The sequence below is a fragment of the Sinocyclocheilus rhinocerous genome, unplaced genomic scaffold (assembly GCF_001515625.1).
Source record: "Sinocyclocheilus rhinocerous isolate Xijiao unplaced genomic scaffold, SAMN03320098_v1.1 scaffold1107, whole genome shotgun sequence".
Taxonomy (NCBI): domain Eukaryota; kingdom Metazoa; phylum Chordata; class Actinopteri; order Cypriniformes; family Cyprinidae; genus Sinocyclocheilus; species Sinocyclocheilus rhinocerous.
The window spans coordinates 652,254-679,322 of record NW_015647084.1 but is presented as its reverse complement, the minus strand read 5'-3'; the positions used below and the strand labels follow the sequence as shown (position 1 = coordinate 679,322).

Genomic DNA, 27,069 nt, shown 5'->3' with positions numbered 1-27,069 from the left:
GACAGCCTGAAATCAAAATTGGAGTTTTGTGGTGTCTTTTAGTTTTGAGGCCATCTGTACACCAAAAACTTTTAGCAGATATATATCCGCATTGAAAATGTCCAATCTCTTCCTGGAAAATGAACTAAAATATTAATGCTGTCATCTCTTGCTCAAGGTTTAGTACAAATTTGTTGTCTAATGAAATGCTCTCAAACATGCAATTGCAATGACAAATGTTTAAAAAACAACCATGCATAAACAGTATTTTGTTAACTGATATAGTGATGTAACTTACAGTTAACTTACAAATTTGTATTATTTTACACTACAGGGCTACAATATTTTTAAAAATATTTTTTAAAGAATTCTCTTATGCTCAAGAATGCATTTATTGATAAGAAAATTATTTGATTACTATTACAGTAAAAACAGTAATATTGTGAAAATTATTACAATTTAAAATAGCTGTTTTCTATTTTAATGTAAATGTAATTAAAATGTCATTTTGCATCCATTACTCGTGTCTTGAGTGTCACATGATTTTTCAGAAATCATTCTAATATGCTAATTTGGCACTCACTTCTTATTATCATTGTTGAAAACAGTTGTGCTGCATAATATTTTTGTAGAAATCATGATGCATTGTTTTCAAGGTTCTTTGATGAATAGAAAGTTCAAAATTACATTACATTTTTGTAACATAAATGACTTTACTGTTAATTTTGATCAATTTAATGCATCCTTGTTGAACAAAAATGTATTATTTTCTTTCAAACAATTGAGGGTTTATATGGGTATTCCTTGCATGCTGAAAATGTGCATAGTGTACATTACTGCAAAGGTAGTATGAGTTATTCTGAAGGTATCCAGTTTCTATTCTTGCCATCTATGTGTTGTACTGTGTTATTAAAATGTATGGTGTGTCGTATGTCTCCTGCAGAGGGCAGTCATCACACTCGTGTCTCCAGATGTCCTGTATCTGTTCAGAGTGCAAGCTGTATGTCAGAGAGACCAGCGCAGTGACTTCAGCCAAACACTTTTATTCAAAGGTTTGTCTAAGTTTAAGCGGCTTTCTGTTCGTAAAAATTCAACATGATCAATTGCTGCTATTCAAGTCCTTCATTAGAACTGATTGTCATGCTGTGTGATTTATTCTTCAAGCAAACACCACAAGGATATTTGAGGGCACAAGGATTGTGAAAACTGGAATGGTGAGTAACTGGTTTATTTTTTTTAATAAGGCCTATTCACACCAAGGATTATAACTATAACAATAACGATAAAGGTATAGTTTTAAAAATCCTTCTAAAATTTAATTGCAGAGTTCACACCACAGCTATAATGATAACGTCACAGAGAAACAAGATCATTGGAATCACTTTCACAACTAGTTTTTCCAGCTGATGAACCATAAAACATTGAAAGCCGCCTATCAGAATCCATCCAGCTTTAAAGAGCTTGAGCATTTTAAAGCGGCAGACGACAGAGCTACAGCGCATGCTTATAATATCAGAACGTTATTGTGTGTTGGTGTGGACGCTAGTGTAGTGATCTTTATAGTTATCGACCTTAAGCCAGTTTATTGGTTTGTTTGCGCATGTTAGAGTATTGCTTTTCTTTTTCCACCCCATTCTAGCCCACAGTTTCCCCCGCCTCTTCGGCAGACATGGCCCCTATAAGCTCAGGCTCCTCTACCTGGACGTCCGCCGGCCTCCCCTTTTCCTTCGTCTCCATGGCAACGGGAATGGGGCCTCCATCCAGTGGAGGACAAGCCACTGTAGCATCTGTGGTGACCAGCACTCTGTTGGCAGGACTGGGTTTCAGTGGCAGTGTGATTTCTTCCCTGCCAGGATCGTTTTGGCCAACCCACTCTACAAACTCAGGCCCCACACCCACTCAACATCCAGCTACTCCCACTGCCGAAAGCACCCCATCTGACAGCAACATCCTGACCTCTGAGGACAGCACTGAAGCAAATAACAAACAGGAAGATGACCGTGAAAGAGAGGAGAAAGAGGAAGAAGAAGAAGAAGAGGAGGAGGAGGAAGAGGAACAGGGAGAAGAGAAGAAAAAAAAGGGGAAAGATGTGACAGTCAAGGACAAAAAGCAGGACAAGACGGTGCCACGAAAACCACCTGCCCCTGTCCCAACTTCAAAACACAGGGAGCCGGGTCGAGAGAGGGTCGATGTTAACACTGAGAATTCCACATTGGCCCCTAGAATAGTGGAAGAGCAGGTGCCTCATGCCACAGAGAGGCCTTCTGGTGAGGATTCATCAAAACCAACATGGCTGGAGGATAATGACACTGCACACATGCAGCTTCCCTCCAGCTCAACAGAGACCACCAAACTCACCAATGAGGAGAAGGCGCACTGGCCGTACTACATTCACACTGGTAGGTGAGCTACAGACTTGCAGTCTAAAATGGACAAATAGACCGTACTATTAAAATTAATAAATTGTCACCTTAAAATCACAAAATCACCTTAAATTATATTAAAATATATATTCATATATACTGACTAGTGAAATATAAAATGTTAAAATGTATTAATACATGTTCAAAAATGTAAAATAAATAAATAAATGCATAATGTAAAAATTTTTTTGAATTTTTCTGAAAGAAATTAAGTTTTATTCATCAAGGACGCATTCAACTGATTAAAAGAGACAGTAGACCGTTTTACACTGTTACAAAAAAAATCTATTTCAAATCAATGATATTCTTTATTTGAAAAATAATTCTAAAACAACTACTGCGATTTTCACAAAAATATTAAGCAGCACAACTGTTTTCGGCATTGATAATAAGAGATGTTTCTTGAGCACCAAATCAGCATATTAGAATGATTTCTAAAGGATCATGTGACATTAAAGACTGGATTAAGGACTGTTGAAAATTCAGATTTGCTATCACAGGAATAAATTACATTGTAAAATATATTAAAATAGAAAACAGTTATTTTAAATTGTAATAATATTTCACAATATTACTGTTCTTCTTGTATTTTTGATCAAATATGCAGCCTTGGTGAGACATCTTTCAAAAAAAAAAAATTTACCAACCCTAAACTTTTGAATGGTAATGGATGTAAATATTATGATGAAATAAATATGTATTAAAACTGTTTTAAAATATATAATAACATTTTATTAAATAATATAAAATATATAATAACAACAAAATTAAATAATATAAATATAATAAAATAAATAATCAGAAACTGAATATAAAGTTCTGTGTAATGTAATAAAAACTGTACATGGATTATTGTAAATGTATTAATTTTTGAATAAATTACTGAATATGTATGAATGCAATTGCAAGCATTTACCAGAATAGACTCTGTCCATCTAATATAAAATGGTTTAAAACTCTGCCTTTTGTATTTGTTACCTTGCTGTGGTCTCCTTTGACCACCATGCAGAGAGGAACAGCATCTCCACTGTCACCCGAGACCCGATGTCTTCATCCAGCCGGATGGAGTGGATCATCCCCCTGATGGTGGTCTCTGCCCTCACGCTGCTCTGTCTGATCATGCTGCTGGCTGTCCTGGTCTACTGGAGGTAAGACACTGTTGAAAAACCACAGTTTGTAAGGTAGAGATGAATTGGTTATTGACCAGCACATTGATCTTAGGTCATCTTGGGCCTTTCTCGCGATCTTAAGAAAGAAGATAGCATCTAAAATCAGTTCTGTTCATCTGCTTTCCTTATCTTGTAACAGCTTCCACATTTATCCACCTCATTTTTAGAGCTTTGGGTTTTTTGGTGGACGAATGCATCACCTAATTAATATTCATGACAACATGTTTTGTGGAGTAGATCCGTCTGGTCATGGTTGTGGCTGGTTTGTAAACAGTGTAAGGTTGCTCTGACCCCTGAATCCACACCTCATCTACCTCTTTCTACTCCATCTACTGGCCTTTATAAACCTGGCTCAGCTCCCTGGAGAGTCCCAGCCCCATCTGCCTGCCCTCTCCCGGACCGCTCTCAGCCCCGTGGAAACCGAATTAAAATCCTCCTATGGAGCTTCCTGCCAAATACCACCATCCTCCTGTTCAGTCTTGTGTTTGTATGTGAGCTAAGAGGTTGCGGGCCCCCTAGGGACCATGAGTCTTGTGTGGAGGGACCCAGCTGTGCTCCAATCTGTGAAGCTGACTCTTTGAGTGTATCATTTAAAATGTGAACACACAACAGTAATGCAACATTACATTAACAGATAAAAATGAAAGCTATTATATTTCAAATGTTTGTATGACATTATATAAAATTATTTTAAAATGTTATTTTTTGTATTTTATTACACTAATATTTTCAGTGTTATTTTTAATAATATTTACATATTATTATAATATGTATTACTATTTTGAATTCACTTTTATTTTTGTATATATTTATATAAAAAAAAAATTGTAATTTATTTATATACTTTCAGTTTTCTTTTTGATGTCATTTATTTTATTTCAAATTCAGTTTTTTGTTCTAGTAATTTTAGTACTTCAACTTAAACCAATTTCAGGTAATTTTTTAAGGTTTAAGAAGTTTTTCATCAAATATTCATATTTTATTTGTTATTTCAGCTTTATTTCAATCACTGAAAACTGTTTTTAATAGTTTTAGATTTAGTAATTTTAGTACTACAATTAAGCTTTTTTCTGGTAGTTGCCAAGGCAACTGTTCTAATTTTCATTCAAGTCTAAGTTCAAAATTTTCATCTAATATTCATATTTTATTTGAGATTCATTTCAATCTTTAATGGTATTCATTTTAGTACTTAAACTCAAATTTGGATTTAGAACTTTATTTAGATTTTATACCATTAGATTTTATATTTCAGTTATCTAAAACAATTTTTAGAGCTTTTAGTTTTAGTTAACAATACCAACACCAGCTTTACATGGCCTTATAAAGCACCGCTAAATTTTTTAGTTTTTGCCTGCAAGTTTCCAATTGCAAAACAATTACGTCAGCAGACAATTCATGGAACTTGAAAGGAAAACATAATAGCAGTTTGATTTGATCACTTGATGGCTTTATAAGAGGTTGATCAGTGACAGTTAAAGTGAATGAAAGACTGTTTGCACGGTAATCAATCTGTTAAGCGAGTGGAAGGAAGACAAGTGACGAGATGCAACTGCTCCCCCGAGAACGTGAAGGCATACGTCTTCGTCAAGACATCACCATTGTCAAATTTCAAGAACGTCAAGAACAAAGCCACCGAGCGAACAAAAGCCATTCAAAAGATATACCATTCTCGTTTTCTCATAGCTGGAGTTCATGCAGGGTGTTTACCAGAAAGTATGCAATTATTTGCTTAAAATGAAGTTATGATGTTGCCAAGGCGATAGGCTAATGAGCGGTTTATTTAGGCAGGGTTCCATCTGGGTGGCTCAGAGGCTTTCAGTCTGCTCAGACTCACAGATGCCCATTAAAGACCAAAGATGCTCCACTCATCTCCACGGTACATTTCTACACGTACGCATGAGATCGCCTATGAGTTCAAGCAATTTCAAAGTTGATGCATAGACGCAGATGGGGTATGATAAGAGGTTATATTTATCTTTTTACCATTCGCCTGTTGTGCATTCTCAAGGATTAGATCGCAGGGTCCAAAACTTCACTGAAGGACCCTTCTACACCATTAGTCTAACGTCTCTAAACACACGAGAGATCCCCCATCATAAAAAGGTCATTAGTGTAGGGTTCCTGTCCCCCCTCATCCTCTCTCCTCAATCCCCCAGCCCCCTCCTCCTTCATCGGAGCTCAAAGAACCTTCAGACAGTTCTTTCCTTTCTTTTTATCTCACCTCTCAAGGATGAGTAGCATCTGCTCATTGCTCTGCATAAAGTACAGGTAGGGGCATGCTTATACAAATGCTTCATGGGAATTACATGAAAGTAAGGATTTGATGAGTTTTTGTGCACTGAAAAGGAAATAGATTTTTAAAAGATTGATCCCAAAGCAGCAGGAGTTGCGTGTGCAAAGTTTGGCTGGATATTTGGTATCATCACTTTGCTGTTCATGTATATTTTATGAAACCTACAGTGAGAACTAGACGTTTGTGGGTGGCTGTATTAGCTAATGCATTTTAATTATGAAAATGTGCCAGTGATAGGCTTTATTATGCATTATGAGTTTGCCTAACTTTATTTTAAGGATCTTGAATGTAATTACTGTCATGCTGTTATATTCTTAATGTGTTGCCGTTGAAAATTTTCCAATTATTAAAGACAGGGTGTAACGCAATATAAAGAATTAGTTAAATGGATTTATCATTTAATGCATGATTTATATTAATAATGATAAGCTGATATATGTCTGCCGAGCTGATTCCATTCATCCGATATTTAGCCATTTTGTGATTTTCAGCATCAGCCGATACCATACACACTTGTACAATTAACAGAAATGTGTTTACAGCCGTGTACAAGGATATTGTACACATTCTCTTTTTTCAAATATTGAATTTAAGCCCCGTTCACACCAAGAACGATAACTATAAAGATAACGATATTAGCGTCCACACCAGCGAACGATATCGTCTGTTTATTCTAAGCGCACGCTCGTCTGCCGCTTTAAATTCTCGAGCTCGTTACAGCAGGATGGATTCTGATTGGCTGTCAATTTTTTATCGTTCATCAGCTGGAGAAAAATCGTTTCGAAAGTGATTCCAACCATGTCGTTTCTCTTTGTCTTTATCGTTGTAGTTGTGGTGTGGACTCTGCTATTCTTTAATATTGAGAACGATTTTTAGAACTATATCTTTATCGTTATCTTTTTTCGTCCTTGGTGTGAGCGGGCCTTTAAGCTAATTCATGTTAACAAAATTAAGTTATTTTGTGAAAATAAATACTTTAATAAGTTAAATTGAATAAAAATAATAATTCATAAATAGACAAATTAATTAATTAATTCAAATTAATTTTGCTTACAATTTTTTTTTTTTTAATCAACCAAAAGTCAAAAGGGCAGAGATATTGCATATTTTCTGTTTTCAAATATTTTTTTATTTTTTTATTATTATTATTGCTATTTTGTGACAATAAATACTTAAATAATAATAATAATAATGTATATAAAGTAAAACCATTTTGTGTAGAATTCGTGTGATTGAGTTTTATTATGTTTTTCGGTTTTTATTATGTATCACGTCATACATGTGTACAGTATATTTAGGCAGTATGCTTGGTATACTCATTCTTTTGTAGTAATGGACTGATATCAGAGTTGAGGCTAAAATTCTAGACTATTTCTTGAACAGAAACACGGGTCAAAACAGCACAAACAAGAGTGTACATGACATCTAAAGTGGTTTATAAATTAGACACTGATGTTAAGTGATCACTTAACAACAATTCTCAGCAAGCAGGAGGCTTCCTCAGAATTAAGGAGCTGTCTAAAATCATCCTGATTAACCTGCATTCAACTAACCGGGGGACCATTTCTGTTCTTAGGAGATTCTTCCAGACTGCACATTTGTATATTGAAGACAGGAACTCCCCCAGGGTGATCCACGATGACAGTTTCCCCATCCTGTCTACAGCGGGTGAGTTGCTAAACAAACATAAATGAGAATACAATGTGCTGCAAGAGCTTTTATTTTATGTAATTTCATAGGAGTTCTTTAGTTGTGATTTTATCAGCAAAGGTAATGCTACAATGGGAGGCAGCTGTCTATTTAGAGAGCAAAGCAGCTCAATAGGTTTTGACATGGCTATTTTGAATCTGAAATGGATCAATAAGATATAAGAAAGCATTACAGCAGAATGAATGAATGTTGTCAATACATTAATATAGTAAAAAATAATGGATGAAATTATATTAAAACCCAAACCCTTACTACCGTTCAAAAGTTTGGGATTAGTAAGATTCATTTTATTTTTGTTAGAAATAATTTTATTTTGCAAGGACACATTAAATTGAACAAAAGTGACAGTAAAGAATTTATAATGTTACAAAATATTAATTTAGCATTTTGAATTTCATATAAATGCTGTTTTTTTCTATTCATCAAATAATCCTTAAAAAAAAAAAAAAAAGGATCATGCTTTCAACAAAAATATGAAAAGGCACAACTGTTTCTTGATCACCAAATCAGCATAAGGGTCATGTGGCACTTAAGACTGCTGAAACATCACAGAAATAAATTACATTTAAAGTATATTCAAATAGAAACAGTCATTTTTGTAAGAACATTTCACAATATTTCTTATAGTACAGCCTTGGTAAGCATAAGAGACTTCTTTCAAAAACATTCAAAAAATTACAGACCCCAAACTTTAGTACAGAGTACATTTTTCCATGGTGCTTTGCTCAATGTTCACAATGCTCTTGTGGATAAGGACTTTCAAACTCAGATGATAGGTTTGTGTGGGGAAGAATATCTCTTTTGTATTTCATTGCAAAATTAAAGTCATATTGATTTTGAACTGCATGAGGATGTGTAAATAGCGACAGAATTTTCATTTTGGCTGGACTCTTTTAATGATAAGCATTCCTATCTTGCGGTTTTGTCGGTTGTTGAGTGGATGCATATTTTATGTTCTGCGTGGTACTGTTTGTCAGCGGGCGAATGGAAAGTCTGGTTGCTCACTTTGGGGTAGTGCATGATTTTCTAAAATTGCATGAACTGCTGTCAGTATTGCCACTTTTTTCTCTCTTGCCCTCTCTCTCTCAGTTTCTTTCCTCTCCTTCGGTCTCCTCATATGACGCAGTGCAGCTCTTGCCTGACAGGTCTATATAACTGTAAGCCAAAAGAAATAAAACTAGCCATTAATGTTTATGAGAACTCCATTTGAGGTGATAGTTTAATGTCTCTGCTGTAATAGAGAAGTCATCAAGAGAAGTCATCAACAAGCCCTGTTAAATTGAAGAAGTCGTCTGTCTGTGCATGTCTCAGTGATTTAATAAGACAGAATTGTTTCTGTTAATTGCATAGATACTGAATACAGAGTGGGGGATGAATTGATGTGTGTTTGAGCATCCTTCACAATGGCAAAGCAGTAAATGCTCCAGGGGATTCTGGTCTTTTTTAAATATGGTCCCAGCTGTTTGCTTCCCAAGGCTGTAATGAACCATACCTTTTTAAGGCCATTCTACGTGACAATAGACCATCAGTCCAGTCCCTTTCTTTGATAGATCACTGATGAGCTTTCTATGACACAGATGTGACCAAATATCATCACTCGGGCCACAAAAGTAGGGCGGATGGATTTTGGTTCAAAGTCTTTTGTCATTTGGAACAAGGAAGGTTTTTATTTTATTTTTTTAAGCTTTTATTTTCCACAGGGGTTTGTTCCTTAAAAGTGAAAGTGGATATTTTAAAATGACAAATTGAATTAATGAATAGTTTGACTAATTAATGGAAAAAAACCCAGCATACATTATCATATGCAGTCACAAAAAATGTATGCTAATTGCATTAATCTGATGATTTGGTATATTATTAAATATTCTGTAAATGTATATTTTGGTCTATTTAATGAAAATATACAAGTTTTTATTTAAGGTAAATTAATACTTTTATTCAACAAAGATGCATTAAATTGATCTGCATTGCTACAAGTAAATGCTGTTCTATTGATTTTCTGTTTGTCAAAATATCTGGGAATCCTATTAAATCAAATAATATCTGGGAATATCATGAATCACGGTTTTCACAAAAATATTGAGCAGCATAGTATGCATTATTCAAAATAATTACATAATATAATAATGTATTTGTATTGGGGAATAATTTAATTTAACATTATAACGTAATACTAAGTTTATATTTTTAATTATTAATCCCTGTCCCCAAATATGAGAAAGATATATAATATTTTTATTTTATTTTATAATTTAATACTGTTTATATTTTTTTATTTTAGACATCTATCCCTAAATAAGAGAAAAAAATCATTAATAATATTTTAATTTACAGTGCCCTCCACTAATATTGGCACCCTTGGTAAATATGAGCAAAGGTGGCTGTGAAAATAAATCTGCATTGTTTATCCTTTTGATCTTTCTTTCAAAAAATTCACAAAATTCTAACCTATCATTGAAGTAAAATAATGGAAAGTGGAGAAAAAAATCTCATTATGAAATAAACATTTTTTTTTTCTCTAGTTCACGTTGGCACCCAATTATTGCAACGTCCTTTTCCCAAGATAACAGCTCTGAGTTTTCTCCTATAATGCCTGATGAGTTTGGAGAAGAGATCAGAGACCATTCCTTCTTACATTGTAAGATTTCTAACAGAGGCAGTCAGGTTTAGATTTTTTATCTGCTGGTATTTGATAAATCCATGATGCCATGTATCTGAACAAGATGGCCCCTTTTTTTTTTTTCTTTTTTCTTTTTTTTTTAGCTTCGTCTGACTATAGAAGCCAGTCCCATTTGAAGTTCCAGTCGTGTATGGCAACTGAATATGCTGAATTTTGTTTTTGGATGAGCGAGGATGATATTGAAACCCTCCCGAACAACATGTAGGGGCTGTTTGATATATACATTTTTTAGGCTTAACTAGTCTCTGCAATTGTCCAGCTGTGATCCTTGGAGAGTCTTTGGCCACTCAAACTCTCCTCCTCACCATGCATTAGGATGATATAGACACGTCCTCTTCCAGGCAGATTTGTAGCATCGTTAGTTGATTGGAACTTCTTAATTATTGCCCTGATGGTGGAAATGGGGATTTTCAATGCTTTAGCTATTTTCTTACAGCCACTTTCTATTTTGTGAAGCTCAACAAGCTCTTGTTCTTGTTCTTCTTTGGTTGGTTCTACTCCTTGTGATGGATGATTAAGGTGATTATATATCATATTTATTATCCTGTGGAACAGGAAGTCATGGCTGGACAATTTCATGCTCCTATTCACCCTGTTGTGCTAAAAAAAAAAATTTAAATATGAATGGCAGATATTTTACTCGTAAGAATTTCTAAGGGTGCCAATAATTGTGGCCAACATGCATTGGAGAAAAACAATTATTTCATAATGTGAGTTTCCCCCCAATTTCAATTGTTTTGCTTCAATGATAGGTTAGAATTTTGTGAATTTTTTTAATGAAAGATCAAAAAGATAAACGATGCAGATTTATTTTTAAAGCCACCTTTGCTCATATTTACCAATGCTGCAAATATTAGTGGAGGGCACTGTAATATTATAATTTATTACTATATTTTTTTTATTATATAAAGCCCTATTTCTAAATATGAGACCATTTTAATAATTTTTTTTTTATTTAATATTATATTTTAATACTAAGTTGATAATTTTTTTATTATAAACCCATGTCCCTAAATATGTGGAAATAATAATAATAATATTTCGGGTGTTTTTAATGCATTTATCATCAATTTATATCAAAATGTCTGGCTTTAAATTGTCAGTTGTAGTGTGATGTATGTATGGTTTGTGTTTCAGATGACCTGGAGGCTGTTTCAGTCAGGCAGTTCATCAAACACATCATGGAGCAATACTCCAACAACCAACATGGCTTTTCTCAGGAGTTCGATGTGAGTATGGTCTTTATAGTTGGAGCGTGTGAGAATGTGTGTGTATGTGCTCTGTACGTGTACCCTCCCAGTAGGTAGCACAGAGGCACAGATGGCTATGGCAAAAGGACTAATTAAAGAGGAGCGCCTCATTAAAATTACTCCTCTCGCTGGAGGAATCTATGCAGGAATGCAGGGAAGCTTGAGTCTGCTTCATGCCCACAGCAAACATTTACAAGATCAGAATCCAATATGGACACATCCAAAAGCAAGACCTGCATCTCTTAAAGAAGATTTACTTAAAAACTTTTACAATTACCAGTATCTGAGATGCAGGAGGTATCAATTCGTTACAGAGGTGCTTTGTTTTACAGATATAGAAAGACGGAATCTGCACGACAGATTAATATCTGCTTCATTACGGCTCACTGGGGAGTTAATTATTATGCTGGTGTATAAAATGTATTTAAAATTGCATTGATGTGACAATAATTAAATGATTTGGACAAATGGGGCAGTTTATGTAAATTCTAATCAAAGTGTGGCTAATTACTGGAATAATTAACTAATTATTTTGTAAATGAGTCTTAAATAATTTACCAATAATATGGTCAACAAATTTTCAACAAACCAGTTTAACAGGACTGCATTCAGAATTAAATAATCAAAGTATTCATCTGTTTAAAAAAAAAAAAGTTACAATTGTCACAACCTCACATATAACCCATGCGAAATCTAGTTATCATATTAGAGGGATTTTTTATTTTTAATCCAAGTTGGTGTAAAACCTGTAGACAGTCGAATTAAACATTGAATCATGTTTTTTTTTTTATTGCTGATACTGTTTACAGTTTGTCACATGGGAAATAGATGGTGAAAATGGTGAATTGGTGTGTTGTTTACTACACTTTACATCTGTGTATTCCATACTCACAGAAATCATGCATATTGTGCACATATACATGCTCTAAATTGCAGAAATAGGATGAGTAGCATAGTAGTATGCGATTTTGGACATAGTGTAGTCTGTGAATTATAATAACTGCAACTAATAATTTGAAATCACACCTTCCCTGCAGGAGGTTCAACACTGCACATCTGAAATGAAGATTACAGCAGAACATTCAAATCAACCAGACAACAAGCACAAAAACAGATACATCAACATTGTTGCCTGTGAGTTGATTATTATGTGGCAAACATGAACATTTACCTTCTTAATCATACTGTGAATTCATCTGTGAAGAAGTGCTAGCAGTGTGCATGCAAGATGAAGATAAAAGATATTAACATCCATTTAATATCTCAAATTCTGATTCGAATGATACATCATTTATTGCTTTTTAATTCCCAGATGACCACAGCAGAGTGAAGTTGCAGCAACTGTCTGGGAAAGACTCCAAGCACAGTGATTACATCAATGCCAACTATGTAGACGTAGGTATTTTATTACTAAGTGCATGCTTGTTGCTTTAATGTTTGTTTTATAATTAAATATTCTCCCTCTCAGGGTTATAAAAGACCCAGGGCTTATATAGCAGCTCAGGGCCCTCTGAAGTCCACATTTGAGGACTTTTGGAGAATGATTTGGGAACAGAACACGACTGTGATTGTCATGATCACCAACTTGGTGGAGAAAGGCAGGGTAAGTGATGAATAACCGTTTCATTTTTTAAAACAGACCATGCTTCCACAAAGTTTATTTAATATGCATTAGCATAAAAACGATTTGAGAGTTACGGCAGAGAATTTGAAGGAACGGTTCACCCAAAAATCAAAATTGCAGAAAATTTACTCACCCTCAGGCCATCCAAGATGTAGATGAGTTTAAGAAATTTAGCATTACATCACTTGCTCACCAATGGATCCTCTACAGTGAATGGGTGCCGTCAGAATGAGAGTCCAAACAGCTGATAAAACCATCATAATAATCCACAAGTAATCCATAGGACTCTAGTCCATCAGTTAACATCTTGTGAAAAGTTGTTTGTAAGAATCCATCATTAAGATGTTTTTAACTTCAAACCATTACCTTCCGCTAAAATAAGAGTCATCTATGCATAATGCTTTCACTAGTGAACGATCGTTTGAATCAGTAGAGAAATACGCACAGATTAAGCATTGTTTAAAAGTGAAAACAGTCCAAAAACAGTACTAAACTATTATGTTGGTGGATTTTGATGCGAGTGCACAACAGGGGATTGACTTTTTCACTGGAGGAAGTGCTATTATGGATTATAGACTCATATTTTGGCCAGAAGCGACAGTTTAAAGTTAAAACGTCTTAATGATGCATTTGTTTCTTGCAAACGAGCAGTTTTACATTTCACAGTATGTTAACTGATGGACTGGAGTCATGTGGATTACTGTGATGTTTTCATCAACTGTTTGAACTCCTGACCCACTCAAACTCTCCTCCTCACCATGCATTAGGATGATATAGACACGTCCTCTTCCAGGCAGATTTGTAGCATCGTTAGTTGATTGGAACTTCTTAATTATTGCCCTGATGGTGGAAATGGGGATTTTCAATGCTTTAGCTATTTTCTTACAGCCACTTTCTATTTTGTGAAGCTCAACAAGCTCTTGTTCTTGTTCTTCTTTGGTTGGTTCTACTCCTTGTGATGGATGATTAAGGTGATTATATATCATATTTATTATCCTGTGGAACAGGAAGTCATGGCTGGACAATTTCATGCTCCTATTCACCCTGTTGTGCTAAAAAAAAAAAATTAAATATGAATGGCAGATATTTTACTCGTAAGAATTTCTAAGGGTGCCAATAATTGTGGCCAACATGCATTGGAGAAAAACAATTATTTCATAATGTGAGTTTCCCCCCAATTTCAATTGTTTTGCTTCAATGATAGGTTAGAATTTTGTGAATTTTTTTAATGAAAGATCAAAAAGATAAACGATGCAGATTTATTTTTAAAGCCACCTTTGCTCATATTTACCAATGCTGCAAATATTAGTGGAGGGCACTGTAATATTATAATTTATTACTATATTTTTTTTATTATATAAAGCCCTATTTCTAAATATGAGACCATTTTAATAATTTTTTTTTTATTTAATATTATATTTTAATACTAAGTTGATAATTTTTTTATTATAAACCCATGTCCCTAAATATGTGGAAATAATAATAATAATATTTCGGGTGTTTTTAATGCATTTATCATCAATTTATATCAAAATGTCTGGCTTTAAATTGTCAGTTGTAGTGTGATGTATGTATGGTTTGTGTTTCAGATGACCTGGAGGCTGTTTCAGTCAGGCAGTTCATCAAACACATCATGGAGCAGTACTCCAACAACCAACATGGCTTTTCTCAGGAGTTCAATGTGAGTATGGTCTTTGTAGTTGGAGCGTGTGAGAATGTGTGTGTATGTGCTCTGTACGTGTACCGGTGCTCCCAGTAGCACAGAGGCACAGATGGCTATGGCAAAAGGACTAATTAAAGAGGAGCGCCTCATTAAAATCACTCCTCTCGCTGGAGGAATCTATGCAGGAATGCAGGGAAGCTTGAGTCTGCTTCATGCCCACAGCAAACATTTACAAGATCAGAATCCAATATGGACACATCCAAAAGCAAGACCTGCATCTCTTAAAGAAGATTTACTTAAAAACTTTTACAATTACCAGTATCTGAGATGCAGGAGGTATCAATTCGTTACAGAGGTGCTTTGTTTTACAGATATAGAAAGACGGAATCTGCACGACAGATTAATATCTGCTTCATTACGGCTCACTGGGGAGTTAATTATTATGCTGGTGTATAAAATGTATTTAAAATTGCATTGATGTGACAATAATTAAATGATTTGGACAAATGGGGCAGTTTATGTAAATTCTAATCAAAGTGTGGCTAATTACTGGAATAATTAACTAATTATTTTGTAAATGAGTCTTAAATAATTTACCAATAATATGGTCAACAAATTTTCAACAAACCAGTTTAACAGGACTGCATTCAGAATTAAATAATCAAAGTATTCATCTGTTTAAAAAAAAAAAAGTTACAATTGTCACAACCTCACATATAACCCATGCGAAATCTAGTTATCATATTAGAGGGATTTTTTATTTTTAATCCAAGTTGGTGTAAAACCTGTAGACAGTCGAATTAAACATTGAATCATGTTTTTTTTTTTATTGCTGATACTGTTTACAGTTTGTCACATGGGAAATAGATGGTGAAAATGGTGAATTGGTGTGTTGTTTACTACACTTTACATCTGTGTATTCCATACTCACAGAAATCATGCATATTGTGCACATATACATGCTCTAAATTGCAGAAATAGGATGAGTAGCATAGTAGTATGCGATTTTGGACATAGTGTAGTCTGTGAATTATAATAACTGCAACTAATAATTTGAAATCACACCTTCCCTGCAGGAGGTTCAACACTGCACATCTGAAATGAAGATTACAGCAGAACATTCAAATCAACCAGACAACAAGCACAAAAACAGATACATCAACATTGTTGCCTGTGAGTTGATTATTATGTGGCAAACATGAACATTTACCTTCTTAATCATACTGTGAATTCATCTGTGAAGAAGTGCTAGCAGTGTGCATGCAAGATGAAGATAAAAGATATTAACATCCATTTAATATCTCAAATTCTGATTCGAATGATACATCATTTATTGCTTTTTAATTCCCAGATGACCACAGCAGAGTGAAGTTGCAGCAACTGTCTGGGAAAGACTCCAAGCACAGTGATTACATCAATGCCAACTATGTAGACGTAGGTATTTTATTACTAAGTGCATGCTTGTTGCTTTAATGTTTGTTTTATAATTAAATATTCTCCCTCTCAGGGTTATAAAAGACCCAGGGCTTATATAGCAGCTCAGGGCCCTCTGAAGTCCACATTTGAGGACTTTTGGAGAATGATTTGGGAACAGAACACGACTGTGATTGTCATGATCACCAACTTGGTGGAGAAAGGCAGGGTAAGTGATGAATAACCGTTTCATTTTTTAAAACAGACCATGCTTCCACAAAGTTTATTTAATATGCATTAGCATAAAAACGATTTGAGAGTTACGGCAGAGAATTTGAAGGAACGGTTCACCCAAAAATCAAAATTGCAGAAAATTTACTCACCCTCAGGCCATCCAAGATGTAGATGAGTTTAAGAAATTTAGCATTACATCACTTGCTCACCAATGGATCCTCTACAGTGAATGGGTGCCGTCAGAATGAGAGTCCAAACAGCTGATAAAACCATCATAATAATCCACAAGTAATCCATAGGACTCTAGTCCATCAGTTAACATCTTGTGAAAAGTTGTTTGTAAGAATCCATCATTAAGATGTTTTTAACTTCAAACCATTACCTTCCGCTAAAATAAGAGTCATCTATGCATAATGCTTTCACTAGTGAACGATCGTTTGAATCAGTAGAGAAATACGCACAGATTAAGCATTGTTTAAAAGTGAAAACAGTCCAAAAACAGTACTAAACTATTATGTTGGTGGATTTTGATGCGAGTGCACAACAGGGGATTGACTTTTTCACTGGAGGAAGTGCTATTATGGATTATAGACTCATATTTTGGCCAGAAGCGACAGTTTAAAGTTAAAACGTCTTAATGATGCATTTGTTTCTTGCAAACGAGCAGTTTTACATTTCACAGTATGTTAACTGATGGACTGGAGTCATGTGGATTACTGTGATGTTTTCATCAACTGTTTGAACTCCTGACGGCACCCATTCACTACAGAGGATCCACTGGTGAGCAAATGATGTAATGCTAAATTTCTCCAATTTGTTCTGATGAAGAAACGAATGCATCTACATCTTGGGATGCCCTGAGGGTGAGTATATTTTCATATTTGGTTGGACTATCCTGTTAATGTAGATGTTGATGTTTTAAAAAGCAAAACAGAAGATGCTTTTGTTGTTTTTACAGAGGAAATGTGATCAGTATTGGCCATCAGAGAACAGCGAGGTTTATGGGAACATAATGGTGACTCTGAAGAGTACTAAAGTTTATGCTTACTACACACTCCGCCATTTCATCATGCGCAACACCAAACTGAAAAAGGTGCGTTTGAGCATTTGTAACAGTGTTTACAGAGCATTGAAGTTGTAGATGCTGCAATTTGACCTTTGGCTTGACTCTTCCAGGGTCAGAAGGGAAGGCATAATGAACGGCTGGTTGTCCAGTACCATTACACACAGTGGCCAGACATGGGCGTACCCGAGTATACACTACCAGTCCTCAAATTCATCTCTCGATCTTCAGCGGCCCGTACGTCAGGCACAGGCCCTGTTCTAGTTCACTGCAGGTACTGTCTGCTATGGAACTAAACTCCACCCACTAGTGTGTGAAACGTGTTGTACTTTCCAACTGTGCAAGGCTTCCCATCCTTACATCATTTTCAGCCGGATGGTTGGAAGTGTTAGACTCTGCTTTGTAGCAAAATGAGATGTTGTTTTTATGAAACCATCTCTTTCTCTGTGTCCCACAGTGCTGGAGTGGGCAGAACAGGCACATACATAGTCATAGACAGCATGCTGCAGCAGATAAAGGACAAAGGCACTGTCAACGTCCTAGGATACCTCAAGCACATCCGAGCTCAGCGCAACTACTTGGTCCAGACTGAGGTTATTACCTGTTTGATTTATTACACTATATTTCCATATACTCAAAACGCACACTCAAATCATTCACCTTTGCTGTTTTTTGAAGGTAATATTAGTGTACTGCTTACGACATACTACATACTATTTGTTAAATTTGTATGTGGAACTTGTTCTTGTTCTTGTTTCTTTATTTATATAGCACCATTTAAAACACAACCAAGGTTGAACCAAAGTGCTTTACATAAAAAGTACAAGAATGGAAACAAACATCGACAACATAAAACACCACATCGACATATAAAACACCACATCAATCATTGTATGCTACCAACATTAGATGTGCTTTCAACAGTTTCTTAAAAATTGACAGTGATTTGGCAGACCTGATCGGCAGGGGCAACTCATTCCAAAGTCTCGGCCCTATCACAGCGAAGGCCCGATCGCCTTTATATAGGCGATTTGTTCTAGGCACTACAAGTAATTTTTGATTCTCTGATCGTAATGTTCTAGGAGGATTATATGGGATTAAAAGGTTTGCCAAATACAATGGGGCCTGGTTGTTTTTGTCAAGATTTGAACACGAACAATAAAATTTTATATATTTAATTCTAAAATGGACTGGGAGCCAATTTAAAGAAACTAACACAGGGGTAATTGATTCATATTTCTTTACCTTTTTTAGTAACCTCGCCGCCGCATTTTGTACTGATTGTAGTCGAGACAAAGATGTGGCGGTGATGCCAGAATACAAAGAATTACAGAAATCCAGCCGTGATAGAATAAAGGCATGGATTACTCTTTCAGAGTCTGAGTTTGTTAAGAACGGTTTAACTTTGGCTAATAAACGCAAATTATAAAAACCAGCCCGAACCACTGAGTTAATTTGCTTATCTAATTTTAGGTTATTATCAATTAGGAAGCCTAAATCTCTTACTGTTTTTTTCAAATACGGTGCCAGAGGGCTAGCATCTAATAAATGTTTTGTGGAGTTATTTGGGTGGCTAAAATCAATGACCTCTGTTTTTTCCTCATTTAGCATTAAAACATTTTTCGCCATCCAATTTTTTATGTCCTTTAAACACTCTAGAAATGACTCTTGCACAATATCCTGCAGCATAGTCGAAGTAATAGGCTCAAAAACCCTCAATTCAGCAATGCAAGCAGGATAGTCAGATGGATCAGTTTTCACCAGAGGAATCTGCGCAGGTTCATCAGCAATCTTTTGGCTAAAAAAATTATTATCAATTAGGAAGCCTAAATCTCTTACTGTTTTTTTTCAAATACGGTGCCAGAGGGCTAGCATCTAATAAATGTTTTGTGGAGTTATTTGGGTGGCTAAAATCAATGACCTCTGTTTTTTCCTCATTTAGCATTAAAACAATTTTCGACAACCAATTTTTTATGTCCTTTAAACACTCTAGAAATGACTCAAATGAATTTGTGGAATGTCTGATTGGTAAATACATTTGCGTGTCATAGGCATAACAATGAAATGATACACCATTCTTTCTAAAAATGCTGCCCAGAGGGAGCAAGTATAAAGAAAAAAGTATAGGAGAAAGGATAGAGCCTTGCGGAACCCCCCAAGGAAGATGTTTTTTACCTGAGATTGTATTATTATAATTAACTGAAAAACATCTATTGCTCAGATAGGACTGAAACCATTTCAGGACTGTACCCTTTAGCCCTACTGAATGTTCAAGACGGGAGATGAGGATGTTATGGTCGATCATGTCAAAAGCTGCACTCAAATCAAGCAACACCAAAACAACATCATCTCCTTTGTCTAAGGCCAGGAAAATATCACTTAACACTTTCAATAATGCTGTCTCAGTGCTGTGGGCTGTTTTGAACCCCGACTGAAACCTTTCTCCTATAGAATTTTCGCTTAGAAATGAAAGTAGTTGTTGCAATACAACTTTTTCTAAGATTTTTGAGGCAAAGGACAGCTGAGAGATTGGTCTGCAATTCTGCATTTCATCCTGAGCTAAATTTGGTCGTTTTAGCTGAGGTGTCACCACAGCATGTTTAAACTCTAGTGGACATATTCCACTAGACAAACTTTTGTTGATCAGATGTGCTAAACTCAGTGATACGCAATCAAAGGTCTGCTTTAACAAACGACTAGGTATGAAATCATTTGCACAGAATGTAGGTTTCATTTTTTGCACAATATCCTGCAGCATAGTCGAAGTAATAGGCTCAAAAACCCTCAATTCAGCAATGCAAGCAGGATAGTCAGATGGATCAGTTTTCACCAGAGGAATCTGCGCAGGTTCATCAGCAATCTTTTGGCTAAAAAAATTTAGAAAGTCCTCACAGGAAATAACTGAGGACTTTTGATACACATTACTCAAAGGTTGAATTACAGAATTAATAATAGAAAATAAGAGTTTTGAATTGTTAATATTTGCCCTAATAATGTTGGAGAAGTAAGTATTTTTTGCATTTCTTACTGCCTTTTGATAACTAAATAGGGAGTCTCTAAGAATATCATAATGAACTTGTAATTTACTCTTTTTCCTATGGAACTATGTAGCATGCAATTAAAAACTATTCCAAATGTAGTGCACTACATTTTGTCACATGACCTCATTATTTTGCGTGTTGCATATAAGGGTTCTTTTTATTAAACTAAAACTATTAAAAATAAATGATTTTAATTGAAATAATGCTGAATTAAATATAAATATTAGATGAAAAACAAATTAAATGGAAACTAGAAATGTTTCCTTGGGTGATTTTTGAAACACACAAAAAACTGAAAATAAATAAATAAATAAAAACAACTGAAATAAAAATAAATTACATCTAGTGATATCAAAAAAAGATGAACGCTGAAAATATAAAAATAAAAGCTCATTTAAAATATTAAAAACTATAATAATACTAATAATACTAAAAATAAGTAATAATACTATTCATTCAGAATTTAATTCTAATTTATTAATTGTATTAATCATTCTAATAATACTAAAATAACACTGTTGCATATATAGCATCCAGTTAATAGTTATTTTGCATTTTGTGTATTTACTTTTGCCAATCCAGTCAAATGTAAGGTCAATTCAAGCGCACTGCATTGTGGGAAACAGTATGCAGTGTTTTTTGATTGTATTCTGCGGATTTTGGCAAATGTAGAAGGTCATTTGGGTATAATAAGCATATAGGACATTTACATACTGTTTGCACTCTACATACTGCATACTGGAAAAAATAGTATGAGTAGAATTGCAGTATGCCATTCTGAACTTAACCATATTTTGTTATTTGCAAATATAATGTTGAGATATCACATGCCTAATACAACATACGGTGTATGTGTGACCTACAGGAGCAGTTTATCTTTATCCATGATGCATTAATGGAAGCTGTGCTTGGCAAAGACACCGAGGTGCCTGTCTGGCAACTCCATAGTTATGTCAACAGCATTCTCACCCCGAGCCCCACAGGACAAACACGCATGGACAAACAATTTAAGGTCTGGACTTGATGACTGTGTTGTGGCTCTATGCAATTGTATTGAGATGTTCATTTTCTCAGTTAGACAACTAACTTGCTCCTCCTTGTGGACGCTCTTGTAATTGTTCCTCCAGTTGTTGACGCAATGCAATTCTCACCTCACTGAGTGTTTCAGTGCCCAGAAAGACTGCAACACAGAGAAGAACCGCACCTCGTCGGTCTTGCCAAGTGAGTCGCTAAACCTTCTAAACCCATATATCAAAATCAACACTCCAGCTTCGTTGCCAATATGGATTTTGCTGTATACTTAGTATACAGTGTAGCACAGTGTGGTGGCACCATTTTTGTTATTTTTTTTTTTACAATAAATAATAGTTAAAATGCAAAAAAATTGTTTTTTAATAGTATAAAAAAGTTTACATCTTAGTTTTTTTCTATATCTACTTGTGTGTGTGCTTTACAGTATATTTACTACACTGTACTGATTTCTAGATCTACTTTTCATATGATATATTTATATTTGTATGTATGTGTGTGTATATGTATGTGTGTGTGTGTATATATATATATATATATATATATATTTATTTATTTATTTATATGTATATAAAGAAAACATATAACTTGGGATATTTTTGTATTATGTATTTACTGTTATAGTATTTATTAATATTTTGAATTAACTATAATTTTTATATTTTCAGACTTCATTTTAATTTTAGTTTAAATTTGAATGATTTTATGTTGTTTTATATTTCCATTTAGCTTTTGTTATTTTATTTCAGTTTTAATTTAAGGTTTTAGTACTCAACTTATTTAATTCAGTTAGTTGAATTTAGTTGTATTTTTTTCAATTTTCTTTGTATTATTTTTTAAATGACCAACTATTTTAATGTAGTTTTCTTTTTCGTTTTCATTTTGAGTTTTGAATTTTGTTAGCAATAACAACACTGCAAATCCTAATAACCATTGTTACCAAATTATTTCCATGGGAAAAAGAACAGAAATATCCAAGGGAGTTGGCCATTTTTTAATTGCTGAGTGTATAATTGACGTCTTCTGGAAGATTAGTTTTAAAAAAACATAAGGTGATGAAGAATGGTAAACGATAGCATTTTTAAACACTGACTCAATGAATGATACAGTACAAGGTTTGGTTTGCTGTGACGGTTATAGTGAGTTGTTTATCATTGATGTTTTGCCCCTCAGCGGAACGGGCTCGGGTGGCACTAGCTCCCCTCCCAGGTGTAAAAGGAACCGACTACATCAATGCCGCCTACATTATGGTACAGCACTAAGAACATTATACATTGTTTTGGATCACATTTAATAATGCATGAAACATGAATTATTTGTGTAACTTAAACAGCTCCTTATCTGCTTGTCTCAACACAAGCTGTGATTTTCTTTTAGAATGAAATCAATGTTTATCCACTCACAGGGCTATTACAGGAGCAACGAGTTCATCATTACCCAGCATCCTCTGCCCCACACAACCACAGACTTCTGGAGGATGATCTGGGATCATAATGCTCAAGTTATTGTGATGTTGCCAGACAACCTCGGCCTTGTGAGTACAGCGTTGAAGAGCTACTTATGAACATGAGTTTTCATGCTGCCTCATATAACTTAAGTTCTTTTTATACATATTCAGCAGGTTGTGTTAATGCACTCTCAAACGTTTCATACCAGCAGGTTATCATGGCACTTATCTTTAGAGTTCAATTGAATTATTACGTTATATAATACTGAGTTAACTTTTTTTTTAAATATCTAAAGAGCACCCTTTATTCAAGACATATTATATGGAAATAGGTCATTTCTGGTTTACAATATATTACTTAATTTGTTTAACATTTATTATAAAATCATTTGTATTTGCTTGTAAATCTATAAATATTAAATGTGGAAACATGCTCAACATTTATTAATTAGTTTAATCTGTTAACGTTATATAAGTGGATGATATATGATATGATACAATATATGATAAGATATGATATATGATATGTGCTATGCCCTGCTCTTCTTTTTATAGACTGAGGATGAATTTGTGTACTGGCCCAGCAGAGAGGAGCCCATGAACTGCGTAGCCTTCACTGTCACCCTCATTAATACTGACAGACTCTGCTTATCTAATGAGGAGCAACTCATCATCCACGACTTCATCCTAGAAGCCACACAGGTACCTCAGTCACAACACAAACATCACTCTTAAAGGCAGGGTAGGTGGTTTAAAGCCTCTTTACATCCCGAAGTTAAGTGGTCTAAATGTATTTATATGGTCTGTGGAAGGGGCAGGACCATAAAATGTTCATCCAATCATATCCCCCGGCCCGAGTGCTACGATAGGCTGTCTTACCTTCCTGTCAACATGTGTATTTGCATACCTCTTCACACCATGTTCATGCAGACATGATAGGTCATCAGTGCATTCCATTACACTATTGCAGACCGAGCCAGAATGGAAGGCGTTATTATTGTAATATTATGCGCTCTGTACTGTAATGCTTTCTCACTGGTGAATGAGACGTGAGGTAATCTGATGGTGTTGCGTTCAACCCTTCACCAATGCCGTCTCTCATCGTGTCGCTGGTTAGCCTCTGATCTGCCTATGCGCATTCATGTGTTTTGAAGGAGGCGTGGCTTTGGAGAGTGTTTTGCAGGGAGGGTGGGATCTTATGTTTTCAAAGCTATCTTGCTGTTGCTAGCCTCTCCCGAAATCACCTATCCTAACTTTATTTTTGTAAGAAAAATAACCATATTTAAAACTTAATAATCAATTTAATCTAGCTTGCGCTCATACTGTTGTAAACGGAAGCAGTTCTGGGCAGATGACGTAGGACGTCGGCGTTGCGCATGCGCCGCTCAGAAGTGACGAACGCGGAAGCGCAGGGGAGAGATCAAAACAAAACAACGGTCACTAATTAGAAGTACAAAACGAGGATTTGTATAGAAGAACGTTGGAGGATTTCGATATAAGCCAAGAGGAGACTGGTTTTCCTTTGCTAAAGTAAGGAAACTTTGCTTCCTTTGCTCCTGTAAACAAATGTTGGTTTTCACGAGACTCACCGCCGCATGCGCAACGCCGACATCTTACGTCATCCTTTTTGCATTTATCTGCACTTGCTGAGTTGCATAACTGTTTATCTTTGCTGTGCAGGACGACTATGTGCTAGAAGTCCGACATTTTCAATGTCCAAACTGGCCAGATCCTGATGCGTCCATCAGCAGCACATTTGAGCTCATCAACATCATCAAAGAAGAGGCTATGGCAAGGGATGGTCCCACCGTCATGCATGATGAGTGAGTGCATAAACCATGAGTAGTAGTGTACGTGACCAAAGGGAGAAAGAGACTCATGGATTGTGTGTTTCAGGTTTGGAGCCATCTCTGCCGGGATGTTCTGTGCTCTGACCACACTTTCCCAACAACTGGAGAACGAGAGCGCTGTGGATGTCTATCAAGTGGCCAAAATGATTAACCTCATGAGGCCTGGCGTCTTCACTGAAATTGTAAGTTCCTCATAATAAAAGTCTGCTTGATGATGAATTCGATTTAGAGAGGTCATTGGGGTTTTGTGTAGAAGTTTGATGCAGTCCAATTGGAGTTCCAAAACAGTTTAAAAATGTTCTTTTCATTCATTGCGTTTATTTCCTTTCTTTTTTGTTGTTTCTCTCTACCTCTTTTAGGAGCACTATCACAACCTTTACAAGGCTATGCTCAGCCTTGTCAGCAGTAAAGACTTCAGACTTGGCTTCAACTACATGGACAAAATTGCTGGGATAGTGGTAACAGATGAATCCAACCAGGCTGAGAGCATGGAATCCTTGGTGTGAAGTTTTTGGAAAATGAGATGGAACAAAGTGGTTCCTTGAACTTTCCATGAGGCCTTTTTTCCCAGACTCTTGGTGAAATAAAAAAGAAAAAAAAAACAACAAAAAAGAGCTTTTATATGCTGATAAAAATGAATTCTTTTGATATTTATTTTTGCTGCTTTTTGTTATCCTGCTGAGCGCCACAACCTGCTCTCCAAAACACACACACAAACACACACACACTGTCTACTTTGCACTACACTGTCAGTGTTACTACTTGATGCCTAGCTGATTATTGATAATTGTGTTGAAAACGTTTCTGAGTATCACTTTATTGTTGCCGATAAAGTCTACAGACATGTGAGGGTGATCAGCGACAGCACATTAACACACACATCAGCCTCATAGCCATGAAACCTGTACACAGAAAAGCTCCAACTTAATGCTCAACATGATGCGACTTTTAACCGTCAAGCATTATGACTTGTTAGATTAATATGTTATTTTTTATTTATTAAGATATGTCATTTTATGTCTAACTTGTATACATTATTTCAGTGTGGTATCATAACAGCAACTGTGAACATATATTGTTATCAGTAGCATTTCTATTGTTTTGTAATATATAAAGATATTGATCAAAAAATGTCTTGTTTTCTTTATTTCAGTTATGTTTTCAATGGCCACTTTCAATACATTTTTTATAACAGGCATTTTTTTGAAAAGTTGACTTTTTCTTGGAATGGTGACTGTTCTAAATCATTGCATGACATATTTGGACATACTGAGAATTCATATACTGAAGTAAAAGTACTTCACTGAAAACTACTTACAGTTAAAACAACCCCTTAAATCTAGTCAATGAAACTGATTATGTTCACCTGATACACAGATTAGGGTGACCATATTTTAGTAAAAAAAAGAGTATTAAAACACGCATATACACACACAAAGTATATACAGTATGTATATAGTACTACTATAGTATATGACATTCATTGTTCATTTTGTGTTTCAAGAATGAGGTCCAAGGCAGTGTTAATCTTGACAGCAAATTTTGATTTAGTCTTATAGTCTTTTGACTAAAATGCCATTTTAGTCATCTGAATTGTTTTAGTTTTAGTCTAATTTTAGTCGACTAAATGCCATAAGATTTTAGTCGACTAAATCTACAGTAGATTTAGTTGACTAAAATCTAATGGGTCCGAACCCAATTGTAATATTTATTTGCTCCTTTTCTATTTTGCATTTACTTGTTATTTTACTTTCAATACTTAAGTTTAATATTAAAAAAAATACTTTTCATACTTAAGTACAATAAAAACCACATCCTTTAAAACTTTTACTCAAGTAGGCTATATTCTTTAACTTCTACCAAAGTCATTTTCTGGTAAGATATCTGTACTTTTACTAAGCGTGGCTTTCAGGTACTTCATCCTCCACTGGTTCACAAATCAAACACTTGTCCAAAAAGAATGATTAATTCTCAGATGAGTTTGTTATTCGTATGGTCTAGATTACGGCATATGCCTTAAATACGGGACAAACTGCGCTTCTTTGATGCCTTAAATACGGGCGGATTCCGTGTATTATACGGAACTGTTGGCAGTAAATACTTGACAAATGCGTTCGCAACCATGCAACTGTTACTGAACTTTATACATGAAGTTTGCAAAAACGCACACAATGAATGGCGACTGACTGAAAGCAAAAGAA

At 35.1% G+C, this 27,069-nt stretch overlaps 1 protein-coding gene across 1 annotated transcript; it reads left to right on the top strand.

Moving 5' to 3' along the window:
* The first annotated feature begins 796 nt into the window (after positions 1 to 796).
* LOC107708736 (receptor-type tyrosine-protein phosphatase gamma-like) lies at positions 797 to 25,966 on the top strand. The gene is made up of 21 exons (XM_016513037.1): positions 797 to 823; positions 923 to 1,031; positions 1,144 to 1,193; positions 1,619 to 2,378; positions 3,412 to 3,550; positions 7,441 to 7,532; positions 11,392 to 11,483; positions 12,542 to 12,638; positions 12,817 to 12,899; positions 12,973 to 13,107; positions 17,397 to 17,531; positions 17,615 to 17,775; positions 17,959 to 18,094; positions 21,408 to 21,554; positions 21,670 to 21,763; positions 22,745 to 22,821; positions 22,977 to 23,105; positions 23,574 to 23,720; positions 24,699 to 24,841; positions 24,915 to 25,050; positions 25,228 to 25,966. The coding sequence occupies exons 1-21, from the start codon at positions 797 to 799 to the stop codon at positions 25,372 to 25,374; spliced, it is 3,036 nt and encodes a 1,011-aa protein (XP_016368523.1). The 3' UTR covers positions 25,375 to 25,966.
* The last annotated feature ends 1,103 nt before the right edge of the window (positions 25,967 to 27,069 follow it).

Excerpts from the sequence above, each read along its gene's own strand:
- LOC107708736 (XM_016513037.1), top strand. The coding sequence starts at position 797 with ATGTGCATAGTGTACATTACTGCAAAG. Across the intron at positions 13,108-17,396 it reads ACTTGGTGGAGAAAGGCAGG|AGGAAATGTGATCAGTATTG; the intron begins GTAAGTGATGAA and ends TTGTTTTTACAG. Across the intron at positions 25,051-25,227 it reads CTGGCGTCTTCACTGAAATT|GAGCACTATCACAACCTTTA; the intron begins GTAAGTTCCTCA and ends TACCTCTTTTAG.